Source organism: Varroa destructor, unplaced genomic scaffold (assembly GCF_002443255.2).
Source record: "Varroa destructor unplaced genomic scaffold, Vdes_3.0 BEIS01000007.1, whole genome shotgun sequence".
Lineage (NCBI taxonomy): Eukaryota > Metazoa > Arthropoda > Arachnida > Mesostigmata > Varroidae > Varroa > Varroa destructor.
In genome coordinates this window covers 32,285,839-32,301,331 of record NW_019211460.1, presented here as the reverse complement: position 1 = coordinate 32,301,331, position 15,493 = coordinate 32,285,839, and the positions used below count along the sequence as shown (strand labels likewise).

The window sequence follows — 15,493 nt, the reverse complement described above, 5'->3', positions numbered from 1 at the left end:
TTCGGTGGGTTAACATTTCCTGGCCAGCACTTTGCCAACTAGAGAATCCGTATTACATCAACCTTCAGCCAAATCTAGTTCCATTGCTCTGGGCGTTTATGTGCGTTAACCTTTACACAACGCTGAATGCAGAACGATACAGACCATCCTGTAGGCTTATCCTGCGGAGTCTCAAGGCTAAACAATAGGCTAAGTATTATACGTGCGCGAGTGTGGAACCATTCTCAAGTACAGCTCTCACACAAAACTCAAACGAACGTAGGTAACATCACATTTGTGTCCATTAATTCAATTGGCTACGGAATAGGGAAATGTAAAATAGGGAACGACTGGAACTACCAGTCTGCAAGCCGAAGTGTGTATGTATATAGCAGCGGCAACAGAGACAACGACTAAAAAAAAATCTGCCGACAACGGGAACTTCTGTGGAAGGGAAAGCCGGATGGAACACGTGTGTGCGATACTAACGGTGTCGTTGCTCTCTCATTTAACAAAAACTCCCTGCGTCCAGCGGCGTCGATTACATCATCATTAGGCATCGTTCGCTTTCCGTCAAGAAGGATAATCTGAATGACTAAGTCCTTGATCAGCCGCTGCTCGATGCCTACAAACGGTCGAGACTGAATTTCAGACGGGCGCTCCTTTCCTTTAAAAGTTAACCAAAACAGAGTTTCACCTTAGTCACTGCAGCTATGTCTCGATCGAGAGGAACTGCACCTGAATAAAGTCAAGGAACAAAAAAGAGAACAAAAAAAGAACACGAATTGGGGGAAATAGACTCTTCATAGAAAACCATTAAATGAATGTTGTCACGAACTGTGCCACGACGATTATGAGGACTTCGGTCTATTGTTACTGAGAGCTGTGATGTGACCTTGGCTAATAAACACGACATTTAGAGAGCTCCAAGAATGAAGACGTGTTATTTACATTTTATTTTACATTGTTTTCATCACAATTCGTATTGTGCTTCACATTTGCTAAGTACGCTGTGCGCATAGGGCACCCCTCTTTCTGGCCGATAGATATGTACTGAACTAGATCCGACAATGACAGGTGTGGCAGACTTGAATACTACATGTGGTTCGGGGCGTTGGCTTCGAGACGATACTGACTCTCCTTAGATCGTCATCTGTACGGCAGCTATAATCGCTACTGCCATAAATAAACTGCTGTACAAGTATATATATGTCTCAAGATAGGTGGCACCCGTAACCAAAACTAACTATTCCCACACTGAGTTTGGGCTACGGACAGAATCATCACGGCCCGATGCCGTTAATCAGTCGGTAGAAATCACGCAAACAGGGGACGCAACCACGCAAAAAGTGGGGTGGGGTGGGGTAGGGTAGGGGATACGGCAACCCCTTTAGTAGCGAGCGCTCCCCGGTGGTTATATAATTTCAAAGGAAGGAATGATTCGTTCAGACGGCCGCTGCCTGCTCTCGCCTCATCACTAGGTCAATCCGAACCCCGCTGGCAGAATCAAGTCAGGTAGATATCGCTGACCTGCCGCGTAACTGTCGGAAAGCTTTTCTACATGAGCTTATTCGTGGAATGCTTCCCATCTAAAAACCGCCTTCGCACCGACGATGTTCCCGAACTATCTCGTAGTAGTGTCTGCTAAGTCGGAGATCTTCCTCAAGTCGGTCAGCAGTAAAATCATCGCAATCGCAGTTACGCTGTACAAATAGATACCCTCTAGCGCATTTTACTTAATCTTTCGTTCTTACTTAGCTTTCGACTAGCAGTTGCTAGCGAACACATGCAAACTTGCATATTATACATTTCATCAATAAATAAAGTAGCTAATCGCGAGCCGTGAACAACTACGCTCGGTTTGGATAGGATGCTTTGCCCAGGCATCAGTGACCCGCTTTCCTGGTCAACATCAATGAATTGGCAATCAGAGTAAAATTATGCCTATTATTTTGGTATCGACAGCCAAACAAACTCATAGCATTCGGGTTGAAAACACAGCAGTGGTTTACTTGGCTTATAGGACCCAGAAACGGAGATTTGTGGAAGCACAATAGCTCCCGGCCTTCAGCGATCAGTAATAACGGCAGTAACACGAGCAGTTCAAGTAGCAGTCGTTGACTTAGTAGGCAGAAGGACTCAAAACCGAAAACACCAGCGCCAGAAGTCTGGACAATCTTTTCAAGCAGCCGAGTGTGTCGCGTGTGTTGATTGTATATAGTATATCATTTGGTGCTCCTTCGGACTAATCGGCCAACGCCAGTAGCTACCGCAACGTTGTGTAGCTTGATCTATCGATCTGGAGCATAAAATAGAAAATGGCGGCGGCGACGACGACGACGACCACGAGGAAGAGCTTCGAAAAAGGCAGGGAGGAAGGCGAATTCGATCGTCTTTCTTTATAATACCTTTCGACATTAATAATTAGCTGTGGTTATACGCTGAATACAACAAGGAAGTAAAGCGAGCAACAACTCCTGGTGACCGCCTTCTTTCTTTGTAAAATCTTTGCGCAGTTGCTGCGAATCCTAGACAAAAAGGGGAACGAAGGCGGAGAATGAGGTGTCATGCGGCGCAGAGCGGTCGTGATTTTGATGAGATTGACTGAGCTCAGGGGTTAAATACGCCCGTCAGCACGTATCGTCCGAGTTCAGCAGACCGGCTCGGAGTAACAGCCTACCAGGTCGACTTAGACAGCAAACGTCTTACGTAACAACACGCGAAGTCTCAAGATTCGATTGATTTTTTCACAGCGCGCTGAAAAGCCTGCCGAAAGCTAGCTCTCTGTGGGAGTAAAGGACGTACACTGAGTTCTGTACACGCTATTCGTATCTGAGCTGATCAGTATATATACGTATACACCAGGGAAACTATAGTTGAAAAATCATTTTGTATTTAAAGAAACCAAGTCCATGTCAGCTGAGTTGCTTTAACCAGTAGCTTTTTATTCGCTTATTTTGCAATCAGTATTTCCACGCTTGTTTGATTACTAGCATGTGGGTTGTATCGTCTTTGTTTGAAACATATAGATGGACACGCATAGAAACGCACGGATGTCCTGACGGCGCTACATATTCAAAGGCCGGTCTTATTCGACTTCCTAGAGTTGTTGGTCGCCATTGAGGCGGCATCAGCTGGTCATCTTATTTTGTCAACGCAAAGCACCATGAAATCATTGAACTAAATGATTCTCTTAGGCAGGTTCATGTAAAAAAGGCATTTTTTTTTTAGATTACATCTACTTGCGGCACTTTACATTCATAGACATCTATCAGAAAATAATTTTAACAGTGCTCAATGATTAGGAAAGAGCTGTCGCTTCATGTAACATGAAACAGATGAGAAAGCTATAATTATACTCAAAAATAGACCAATATATGCGTCACCGATTCAACCAAATCCTAAATTCAACCAAGTAATTTAGAAACGATTGAGCTAGTCAGGTTGTCCATGTCAATATTGAATAAAAAACTTCTCTCGCGCGATCGCCAGTCACGTTTTGGCAGGACCTGCAGCGAGCCGACAATGTGTCGCTCGTCCTTCCCCTTGTTATTATTTTTTTTACATAGCAAAATCGACACTGAGTAGAGAGATTTTATTTTATTGATAGAATAACCGATAAATAGGGTGGGTTTACTGCGTCAAGCTGGCCTTAGAGTTACTCAATGGCTGCAGAATGCCGCGGGCGGTGATCGGCTCCAATAATTAACAACAAATTATATGTTTGGCTGCCAAATAAAGTATTATATTTAAATGTATGTACACCTGCTATGTACATAATTTATGTTTGGAATAATTCTTTTTTATAACGATCACATGTAGACGTACTTTATCGGTAAACGGAGCATTCCCACTAATTAGGTAACGAATGACCATTGGAGCTTTGCGGTCGCGATGGCTCTAACGATGAACGGCGACGACTTGTGATACACGTTTATATAGTCGCCAACGTGAAAACACTCATATAACCTAATGGTGAAGATATTATGCATTTTTCCTATTATTTGTTTAGATTTGTTTTAGGAACATTCTAATGTGGGGAGAGATAGTTATGGAGCCGACCACCGATCTTCGTTACATGTTTTGTATAAAGGTCAAAAAGTTAACATTAACAAAATATTGATACGGTTGTAGATAAGATTTTCAAACTATCCCGTTACCTTACTGGGCCTGCTGCATGCGAGCATCAACGATAACAGGGCGCTTATTAGTGAGCGTATGGGTAAGCTAGTGTTAGACCAAGCATCTTTTCATATTCTGGAGTAAGAGACAGCGATTAGTGCAACAAACATTCCGTCTTGCGTTTTTTGCTGGAAGAGTAGTTTTTTTTTTTTGTTTGCTCATCTATGCATGCGCCCTTCGAATGTTTCGTGTCGCACCTGCGCTTACGTCAGTTTCCAAACTTCAAGCTCCATGAAGCTGTAGCATACCACATTGGCTCCTCGAGCTATTGCTACTACCGTTACTGCAACGATCTCTACAGATACCCGAGCCCATAACATATACTCTACAGGATCGTCATGGCAGCGAAGCTTGTAGAAACAGACACCTACACAGTTCAGCCCGAGCAACGGCAGCGTCGCAGAACACTCAGCGACTTCAGCTTCAGTGATACCGGCTGCGGTCGCCAGCTGCTCAAGTTGCAACAGCGACATGAGCGAATTCAACAGAAACCCTAACCACTGCTTCCATATCCATCCATCCATTCATCCATCTATCTATTCATCCATATAGGTATATAAACGCAATAGTAGCAGTAAGAGAGGAAAAATAACTACTGTAGAGGGAGATCGGTTGTCTTCGTTTCGTGGGCAAAGACGGGAAAAACATAGCCGCGTAGCACCAATAGCAGCGCGTGTGTAATAATAGTCAGTCTCTTCAGGCCGCCCGCAGTATCGAACGCCTCTTGCCGCTCGATGCGCGCCAGTTCGCCTTCGTTGTATGTACATGTTGTACGAGCTAGCAGTTGTAGTAAACGGCCCATGTTGTTGACTGGTGTTGCCCTGCCATGCTGCTACTGCTCCAGTCGTAATCACAGTCAACTTGGCAGGCGGCAGTGGCAGCGAAGTCGACTTTGCTGTCATATTACGCTGCGGCACGCACTCTTCGTTTCGTCTTCGTCTCTTCTATATCGCCAGCTTTTCATTCCGGCGTTTTCTCTTCCTGCCGAACAGCAGCGAGTGAGCGTTCGTGTGTGTGTGTGTGTGTGTGCGTGTGCGTGTGCGTGTGCGTGTGCGTGCGTGCGTGCGTGCGTGCGTGCGTACGTCTGTTTGTCTATGTTTTCTATGTCTATGCCAACGACGATGTGCGGACGGACATGCTGACAGGCAGACACCCGGACACACGGACAGATGGAAAGAACGGCAACCGACGGACGAAGCTTTGTCGTCACTGTCGGAGCCACCGTAGCCCGTCCGTAGTTTATCGTCGCCGTTGCCGTGGGGTCGATGACCGCTCGGTCACTCACCTTTGACGATGGTTCCGACAGCAGTTGCTGTTGTTGTGCCAACGCCAGCGACAACAACTCCCGCAGTCGCCGCTAGCGCCGGGCTGCCACAGGGACTGGTGACGGCTGAGCTGCTGCTGCTGCTGCTGCTGCTGGTGGTGTTGTTGTTGTTGTTGTTGTTGTTGCTGCTGCTGCTGCTGGTGCCGCTGCTGCTGTTAATAGTGGTTTGGTGCGCGAGGACAGCTCCGTTGTTAGTGCTAACTATAGGCGATACAACTCCTATACAACTAGCGGTAGCTGTGGTAGGCCCGGTATGGGCTCCCCCGGTAGGGAGTCCACCGACGACAGAATTGCCATTACCCCCATTACCATCCCCACCTCCCGGACCGCCAGTGGCGTCACTGGTGATAACACCTGTGCCACTGACAACGATTCCATCCGAGTTCGTTGATGAATCGACCGCAGCATCCTTCAGCTGATCATACTCGAAGAGATCGGTAGATCCTGGGAGACTCCCACCAGCGGTAATCTGGCTCCCGCCGCCACTAGCGGTGTACGGCGACACAACGGAAGGCACAGATGACAGTGAATGGTAGGACGAGTCGTCTTTGTCGAAATCAAAAAACTGCTTTTCGTAGCCTTCCTTCTTGATATCGCTGAAGGCAAAACCGAACGCGTCTTCATCCGTGAATAGCAGCTGGGTTTGGCCCACCGCATGGCCGGGCGATTGCGAGCTTGTCGAGGACACTCCACTGCCGCCGCTCACTAGGGCCTCGAGTTCCATTGTATATGAGCGGGGCGGACAACAGAGAAGCTTGTTAACGCGTGCGAGCGAATGAGTTCGCGCACTCCGGTCGACTCCGGCTTCGATGAGCAACGACTCTAATCAAGTAACTAAAAATATATAAAATAAGCTACGCGTATTTGCTAGCACACGCCATCTGTTTACCAGCGAGAGCGAAGCAATTGGCACCTGTCTAGATCATCTGAAGCCACCCAGCTTTTTTTATCCGGTCTTTAGGGCACCACGTTGGGACTATCCCAATAGATTGAACACCTGTAGCTAGTAACACTACTATCCTTGCAGTTGGGTTCAAGAAGGATCAATTACAACAATACCCGGTATGAATAAACTGCCATATTGTATATACTGCGACACATTTGTCCACATCTACTCAGCACCATAAACGAACACTGCGGGACACTGCTGTTCATTGACAGTCGAATCACTCGAAGGTAACCTACAAAAACATCTCAGCACTGTTTCACTCCTTCAGTTCGACACTTCACACCTCTTCTGATCTGATACGTAGACTGTCCGCTTTCATTTTGCAAAAGTAGACGTAAAAACGGAAAGGCACTCATGGTCCGGTAATCCTTATTGTTGTTCGACGTTCGATATCGTATCCACTGGCAGCAGTAATAGTTTTGTTATTAGCGATACTCGCAGTTTAAATTGAGCGGGCGTAAATTCAACGCGGAACACCAAGCAGCCATAGATCAATTGCTGTTTCCATTGGCGATAGTTAGTCATCAGGTGGAAGAAGAGTGTAACAGACGTATTTTGTAGCGTGTAGTACCATTGCCGTATTAGTGTCCGTTGCTCTGCCACAACTCAACCATTCTCTATATCACTGCGGATACAGTCTTCTTCCCCGCGGTTTGTCCGTAGACTTCTTCTCGTTCTCTGAAACGCTACGCTCTGCGCCGCATCGGGTCGTGTGCTGTGCGATGATGGCCCGGAGCACAAAAAAGTAATCGCGCAGCAGAGCTAATGACACCAGCAGCGGTTCCAGTATTAGTCAGTCAGTCAGTCAGACAGACAGACAGACAGGCAGGCAGGCAGGCAGGCAGGCAGGCGCAAACGCAGGCTAACAACAAGAAAGCTTGTTGAGCTAGTTATATCGTCCATACGACAGCCCGGAGTCGAAGTCACGCAACGCGCTTCGTCCGAAGCGCCGAAGCAACTGATCAGACCTTGTCGGTTCAGCTCCGATAGGATCGGTGCACACAATTCGCGCCGGCTCCCATTCGCGATGTTGGCTCGACGGCAATCCGCTAGCCGAATGACGGAACTGCCGCCAGACGGCGCTCGTACTGTTCGTGGGGGTTGAGGCGCCGGTTCGCAGCGCGCCAGTCGGTTCAGTCCCGCCCGACTGGCAGCACCAACCAGAATCAGAAATTTGCAGGCAGTGGCCGTCAGTTAAAAGAAGGCTGTCTTGCGGACGGGGAGTTGCTTGAAATAGTGCTAGCCTGTTACTAGGTAGAAAGGCTGACGACGGAGCAAATCCAAAGATAGGGTTGGCTGGTTTGAACGCTTTGGACGATTAGAGTAAGGCAGGCTATTGAATGCTGTGGTCAGTGCGGACGTTGCGACCGTAGCAGCGACAATAGCAGAAAATGAAGGCTAATCAGGAACATGTCGTCATAAATATGGACAGATTGCTTAGTTACTGATTGTTTGTAATTTAGGTAGAAGGACATGCCTTTATGCATCCAGCTATGTAAATGAATGCAAGAAACACTACAAGGAGAATTAGTTGCTTCTTTGATAGGTTCTCCTTGACCTGTTCCGGCAGTGACGACTGCAGAAGTAGTAGGTTTTGATTTTTATATATGAGTATTTAGTAAATTTGTGGTTGGAGATATTCATGGGAGGAGCGGCCTCTCGGAAACATTCGTCTGATCATCGATGCCGACGAAGACTGCAGTGGTCTACTCATGTATCGTTAGGTCGATCGGCTACTTCCATTTACCTACCTATAATACCCGTGTCTAAAGTAGGAAGAAATGCGCGGGCCGTCTTCTTCTCTATTTCGAATAAATGCTCTGCCACTGCCCGCCAGGACCAGGCCGACACATAGATACACACAGATATACGCAGCTAGAACCATTATATAAGGAAGTAAGGCACTGGTAGGACGATGACCTCTTGATGGCTTTTGCCAACAACTTCTGCGAGCAAAGACGACCTTTTGGTGAGAGGGATGCGCAGATTGGGGGGTCCTACGGCGAGGTGCGGCATCGGCTTTTCTCCATGAGCCTGAATCATGGGAATCCAGTACCAGCTACTGACTGCAGCGCCGTTGCCGCTACGAGAAATATGCGGTATAGCCGGCAGTTCGGCCAAATCCTTAACCAACGACGATCTGGAGAAGTCACCGACGACGACGACTGTACCATTCATCGATAGCGAAGAATGCTCAGACGAGATCGGATAAAACGAGCGAGGAATAAATATATCGACAAGGAGAGAGAGAGAGAGGGGGGGGGGGGGGGGGGTCGCAACAAGGGAGTAGGTTAGCGGGAAACTAAACTCTAACTATGTATTACTGCCACAACCTCCAAATCTACAGCAGAAATCCACTAGCGCGACGACGAGATTGTGTCGTCTATGACGATCGTCCATGACGATATAGGGAATTGACTCCTTGAGAACGCTAAGGCGACTGGTGCTTTGTGGCGACTGGCGCCGAATTGGATCAGGGATAGAAACTGATGTGAAAAATACCGTTAGGTTAGCTTAGATGTTTAACTAGGTCGTACACTACGAGTTCCTTGTCTCACCTGGGGTAAGGTTCGCACAAGTGGGAACCATTTACAACATTTTTTCCTCAGTAACCCAGTGGTGATTAAGAGTCTTCCAGTGTACCGCATGTTGTCGGCAAGACAGACAGACAGACAGACAGATAGATAGATAGATAGACAGACAGACAGACAGACAGTGAGAAAGCAACGTAAAACGTACGGATTTCATGAGACATGCGGATATACACGATATATCTTTTACTAAATTCCATTCTAATTTTTGGCACATTTCTCGATACATCTAATGAACTAATGATGGTTGTGCTTAGCTCGAATTAAGTTGAATTTAAATATCTTCAAGTTGATCAAGGCATACGAAAGTTGTGCGTCCAACCTCTAACTTACACTTACGCCAATCCGACCGATCGTTGCATTTGTGGAATCCCAGAGGCCTTTTAGCGTCGGCATACGAGTACTAACACTTATAAGCCTGTCGTGAATAATTATAATGATTCTTTAGGGTCTTATACAGTAATCACGCCATAACCGGATGTCGAGATTGTATACAAAAGACTTCCGTATATAATCTGGGATTGCTGTCCGCGTCTTTCTAATAATTCTATTATAGATAAGATAAGCTTCTTTTTTTTCTTTGACTAAACAACACGGCTTACGCGCATTAGCTAATTCCTGCATTTAATGTAAAGCTCTGTTCCTGCTAAACGTCCTCTCAGCAAAATTACCCTACCTACAACAAAGTATAGCAACAATCAGCTCGACTATCACCACCAAGAATCATCTAGATTCACCTAGATTAATTAGTTTCGATCTCGACATTAGCGTTCAAGGGTTATTCGATTTTTCTAGAATTTGCTCTAAAAGTCACTATTAGTCGATAGTAAATGTCGAAATTCTTTTCGTGCCAATAACAACCAGCTGTTGAAAGTAATGCCCAACGGCTTAAGTATGGGATGTGAAAATACGAGAAGTTGGATGGCTCAATATTTCGTTGCTGTGAGATCTGAGCATCTGATGCCACAAAAGGTCTTTTTTCCTGAAATGTTACATTCAAAACTTTTAATTGACATATCCCTCAGAAGTTACAGTTCGACATGTTACCTATTACATACGCGAGCTTTTTGTTTGTCATGCTCTTTTTTGGCTACTTCTTTCTATGAACAGCCACGAAAAGTTGCGGCCAATATCCATTGGCTGTTGTAAATCGACCCTAACATCACCTCCAGTAGCAAAAATCTGTCGTTGTTAGAGAGCAAGGAAACGCTTTAGGAGTGAATTAGATTTAACATGAAACACTTGCCAATTTCTGGATACTAGAGGACATAACCGTCTGCTTGGACCCGCTGCCCCAATGGAAAACACGAGAGATCGCGAACTACCACTAACAACTGAGCAGTTTATCCAGAGTTCATTAAGTCATCTGGATCGTTCAAGTCTAAAGTAGGCGTTGATTTTTCATTTGTTAAGTTTTTTATCTTTACTTTTGGGTTTAGGCTTTAATTTCTGATAATGAAATATGACCTTTTATGTGTCCTATTTGTACGGCAGTGTTATTACGATGTGTATGTTTGTGTTGATAGCATTTTTCGAACACGTACAATTTGAAAAGCGAAGTACAGAAACGCCTTCGATGTAGTTAGTCAGAAGCTGTACGAGAGTTATGGTATGGTGCGGGATAGCCAGTTTATTTGATCCTATTAAGCCCTAAAGGCTCTCCACATAGTTAAGGGAAAATTTCCTATTATTAATGGAAGGAACGGCAAAAAACAACTTTGCGTCGTTACTGTTTTTTCTTTTACCAATCGCTGTTCATATTCGGCAGATAGTTACAGCAGTGGTAATTAATTTCATACCAATAGTTAAGCCAACATCAGCGACTCGGCCGCTCATTGACAATGAACCATTAACGATCGAGTACAGACTGCTACGGCGATGGAAGCAGTGCCATCTAAGCCGTGTGATAAATCTCAACGTGATTTAGAAGCCAAAAGGTCGTGAACTGCGAACCCCTCTCACTATACACATAACAATATGCTATGTACGAAACTATAACGTTTGCGAAAAGGTCGCAAAATACCGTTATTATTACAGTGCTTATTACTATTGCCTAGCATCGACAACATGGACATGGAGGCACTCGCTAAGCTGACCCATTCCAGAAGAGCATACCTCCTGTATGTGCATCCCTGTGAATGTTTAAATACACATATAAGTGCATGCAATTAAACGATCGTGGCAGATGAGAAAATCGGATATTTGCCCTTGATGGAACAAGCAGAAGATCACTTTTTTGGGCTGCTATGAGTATTTCAACGGACGATTCACAGGATGATATGACAAAATTTCACTGCAATTTAACTGTGTAAAGTCAAGGTCCCGTAACGATACGACTTATTTTATTTACTGACATTACTGTGATGTATGTACGTTTTCAATTAAAAGCCACCAATATGCGACTGCTATATTTCACAAAGCCGCCTTGACTCTGTAGATCTATTTGGCTCGCTCTGGAGAATTTAGCCAGCGAATAATCGGTGCATTTCTTCCATCTAGGTCCAAAATAGGGCGTTAAATTTAGAAGAGAAACAGTGATAAAAATGTCTTTGATTATAGCCCTTAGCTAAATCTTACTATCCCAGGCGTCAACTCTACAGTAAGCTCCATCCTAATACGGACAATGCCGTTACCCAGAAGCATATTTCAAAAAAATTTTGCGGCAAGATTTGTTCAAATTGTTGATTGAAAGTCTGTTCGAAAGGGTTGCAGCAGTGGTCGTTGGATACGTAGACGGGAACGTACGAGTGATGACAGCAGTTTTTATCCGAAGGCCGTAAAAAGGACGAAGAGAGTTCATCGATGAAAACATTGAGCCAGAGACTTTGGCCGTGCCCCTAAACATTCTGCAGTTGAACTGTGAGCGTGCTTCTCTTAAACCCTTGTGCTTATACAGAATCGATTTAGCAGAGACGAGGCAACTACAACATTGGAACAGCCTAGATTCTATGGATCCTATTCGCTGACCCAATGCATGGCTGCATCGAGCCTGTTTAGTATTCCATAGCATTGAACCGGCGGGTTCTGCTTGTTCGTCCGAAGATAGACACATCAATACTTATTAAAAAAGTAACTAAATGTTTTTGTATTGGTACACAGCAAAAATAAGATACGCCTCCTTTACCAAATCGGTTATTGATCTTTTTGTTAACTATTTCTGTCTAAGCCAAACCAGATGCTTAAATTAAGAACAAGTTACGAGCGGACGTGAATATTCGCCGTCAACTGCTCCTTGCTAAACGATTGGACGGTAATACACTTCTCGCTAAGTAGACAAGGTTCTTAATTCCCCTTAACGATGTTTTTGTGGAAAGTTACTGTGTAGCACTTAGGGAGACCCGAAATATCTCTGTGGTACGATTCAAGCTGCGTAGTGTGGTTCACTGACACTTGCAGTATTGTAAAGCACGGTTATCTAGCCACAAGGTCACTAACGTCCAGCTGATCCACGCTTTGTCTTCCCCTGACGTGTATAAAGGGTGCACTTCGACCGACATGAAATACGGGACGAACGAAGCATATAGTGAACTTCTGTTACAGGAGGCGCGCGTACAGCCTTATCATTGTTTATGATATAGTATAATCAGCGCTTGCCTCATCGAGTTGAGCACTCTTCGGGGCAATTTAGCTGGCCAAAATAGAGCTATCTGTGGACGCATATTCTATGCAGTAGAAACGCAGAATGAAATCACGCCCGAAATGAGTGTTACGTTTGGCCGTCACTTTGAAGTGTATAAGATGATGATAGCTATTAGAGAGATTCGCCGAAACATAGCTGCTGACCCTAACTCATTCTGGAAAAAGACCTAGACCAAACTTACGTCCTGCTAGATCGTTCTATTTAACGTTTACCTGCGAAACAACCGGATTCCAGCTCAATGGCGTAGAATCCTGCTATGCGTGACATCAAAAGATGCGGCGGTTCAAGGAAGCCGTCCAGGTAGCACAGAGTCGCAAAAGAGAATTGCTCTTATACCGGCTTCTCACGAATCGATTGTTAAAGTTTATTAGCTCTATTCCAAAACAACACACCACCTTCTGACTCGTCACCCTACGTTCGCACTTTGTTTTCTTTTGTTGGAGAACGCACACTATATCCATACCGGGATAGGTCCCTTAGTGCTGTCTTCAATGATCTCGGCTTAACTCGAGAGACGGCCCTAAGAACCATCGCGTTTTTCAGGTTAGCCTATGTGGGAGCGCTAGTCTGCTTCGGGTAATGCTTTACATTTTAGCGAATAGTACAGTTACGACTCTGGAGAAACCAAAAAAATCGCCCAGGACATCCAAGCTTTTTTCCGTAGTTGTTATAGAAAGGTAGAAATGTCAAACTCAAGTAGGTATTTTTCCGTAACCAAATGACTTCGTCTCATTTAGCAGCAGGCTTTATCACCTCCAACTGGCTTTAATCACCTTCAACATTAATGTTGATAAATTGGATTTCGAAGCAAGTATGCAAATAATAGAAGTGATATATTTCTGCCAAAAAAGCTTACCAGCTGCGTTGGACTCACGATGACTAAACGATAAAAAGGACAGTTCTTTCAGTTATTGGGAGGCAACACTAACTTAAGCCTATCCATCTTTCTCGCGACACAAAAAACCTCTAAAATTGAAAATTCTAGTAGTGGCTTTTAATATCGAGGAATCGGCTGAGCTACCCTTACGAACTCTTCTGCACCCTATGTTTTCTACGGAGTACCACTAATGTAGGGCCGTTTAACGGGGAAACAAACTTTATGCCTCATTTAGAGACAGACTTGTCTACCAGTTTTGATAGACATCGCTATCTATTGACGAACTGAGGCGACGGTTCAATGCGCAGGAAACAGGAGCATCGCATCGTTTCGAAAACGAATAGAAAACAAGATTAATGACACAGATTGAAACGGGGGCAATGAGAAACTCCCTGAAAATGTAACAGACGAACAAGCCGACACGTCATAATGTGTACGGTGCACGAGTTCCATCAAATCTTCTGCTGGAGGCCTGCCTGCTGCGATCCAGGCAATTCTACCACTGTTCACGATCCGAAACACCGCGCGCGAGATAGTGTGCGGCTCATCAGTAGTCTCTCTCAACAACTTAACACACGCGCCGTTCCCGTTTCTAAACTGTTTACGCTGCTCAATATTTTATCGTAATAATGAATCATAATACACCTTAATTATATCATATTGTATTATGTCTAGTTGACCAAGGTGCTAATAACCCTTAATTGATTAACCATAAACATGTCTAATTTTGTAGTAACAAAAGGCATAATGGCGGACAGATATAAATAGAGCTGAAATAGCATTTTTACGAGGGACTACATGTTATATGGCAATTTATTATTGTTTTTATTATCCTTTTTCGTAGTATTTCCAGTAATATACTCACAACTAAATTCAGTTACATTTTATTTTTTAAGTTTGGGAAGAAATTCATTCAAAAAAGGCGAACGCTGGATCTTCATTTGTTTTTTAGCTTCGCCTGCTGGCACTCGACCTCATAGATAATGGTAACACGTATTAGTTTCCTGTATTTGCACTCACAGCAGGGCTCCAAAGGAACGGCCAATTTTCCTAGATTTCACAGGAGTTTATCTTGTTTTATTGCACCATTCTATAGAAAACAACTGGTCATTGTACTATATCTGCATACAGCACGGTTGTATACTATTTTGCATAGGAGCCCATTTACTAGAGTAGATAGCGAAATCGATCCGGTAAATAACAAACGGTCACAAGCGCTATCGGAAAACGTATATATCAAAATAGTTTTTTTTGACTCAAACGCCGGTGATTGGAATAGATTAAAGGTTGAAATATGTATAGTATTAATGTGAAATAGGACAAGTAGTGACCTTTTTGTTTTTGGTAACAGCATCGGTCACTGCTATATATATTATTATAATGCTACACGATATTACATGTCCCACTTATTTTTGCGCACCTAAAGAACAAAGTATACTTTGGCGTCAGTCTCCAAGAAATTATTCTCCAGTGCTGCCCATGACGCACAGGCTTATCCACAGCTTTAGGTGAGTCTTTCTGCCTGTAGCTGGCCGCAGAGCTCATTTCAGGCTGTTTTTTTGAAGAGTATTACGTGGCGACTACAAATCGCATAACAGATTACTATGTTCGATTTTCATCTTCATCGGAAATGACTGCAACATGTTTAGCTTCACTTTATCAAATATTGTCGAAGGACCTAGAACCGCTACAAAGCTAACAAATGAACTATTACGCTGTCCGTAGCGCCTGAACAAATGAGTAAACAACAATTCTCTGTTAATCAAGTGAACCTTAACAGTTTAGTTTCATCTATACGTGACACGTGTATAAAAATCAGGTATAATAAATTAAATCTTTTATGTAAAAGGTCCTTTACCATGTTTAACGCAAGGATAATTTTAGAATTAAGAAATAAGCTAAGTTACAGCGTCCGAAACAAGGCTAGGCACTTATTATATTTACTATAAAC

At 44.2% G+C, this 15,493-nt stretch overlaps 1 protein-coding gene across 2 annotated transcripts in view; it reads right to left on the bottom strand.

Moving 5' to 3' along the window:
- LOC111253897 (ecdysone-induced protein 78C-like) overlaps window positions 1-7,847 on the bottom strand; it is a 75,129-nt gene extending 67,282 nt beyond the window's left edge. For both annotated transcript variants that reach the window (XM_022814086.2, XM_022814087.2), the window contains exon 1: window positions 5,447-7,847. In XM_022814086.2, coding sequence (XP_022669821.1) covers window positions 5,447-6,209 — 763 coding nt within the window. In that variant the 5' untranslated portion in view covers window positions 6,210-7,847. The remainder of the gene's footprint in view (window positions 1-5,446) is intronic.
- Window positions 7,848-15,493: the final 7,646 nt, after the last annotated feature.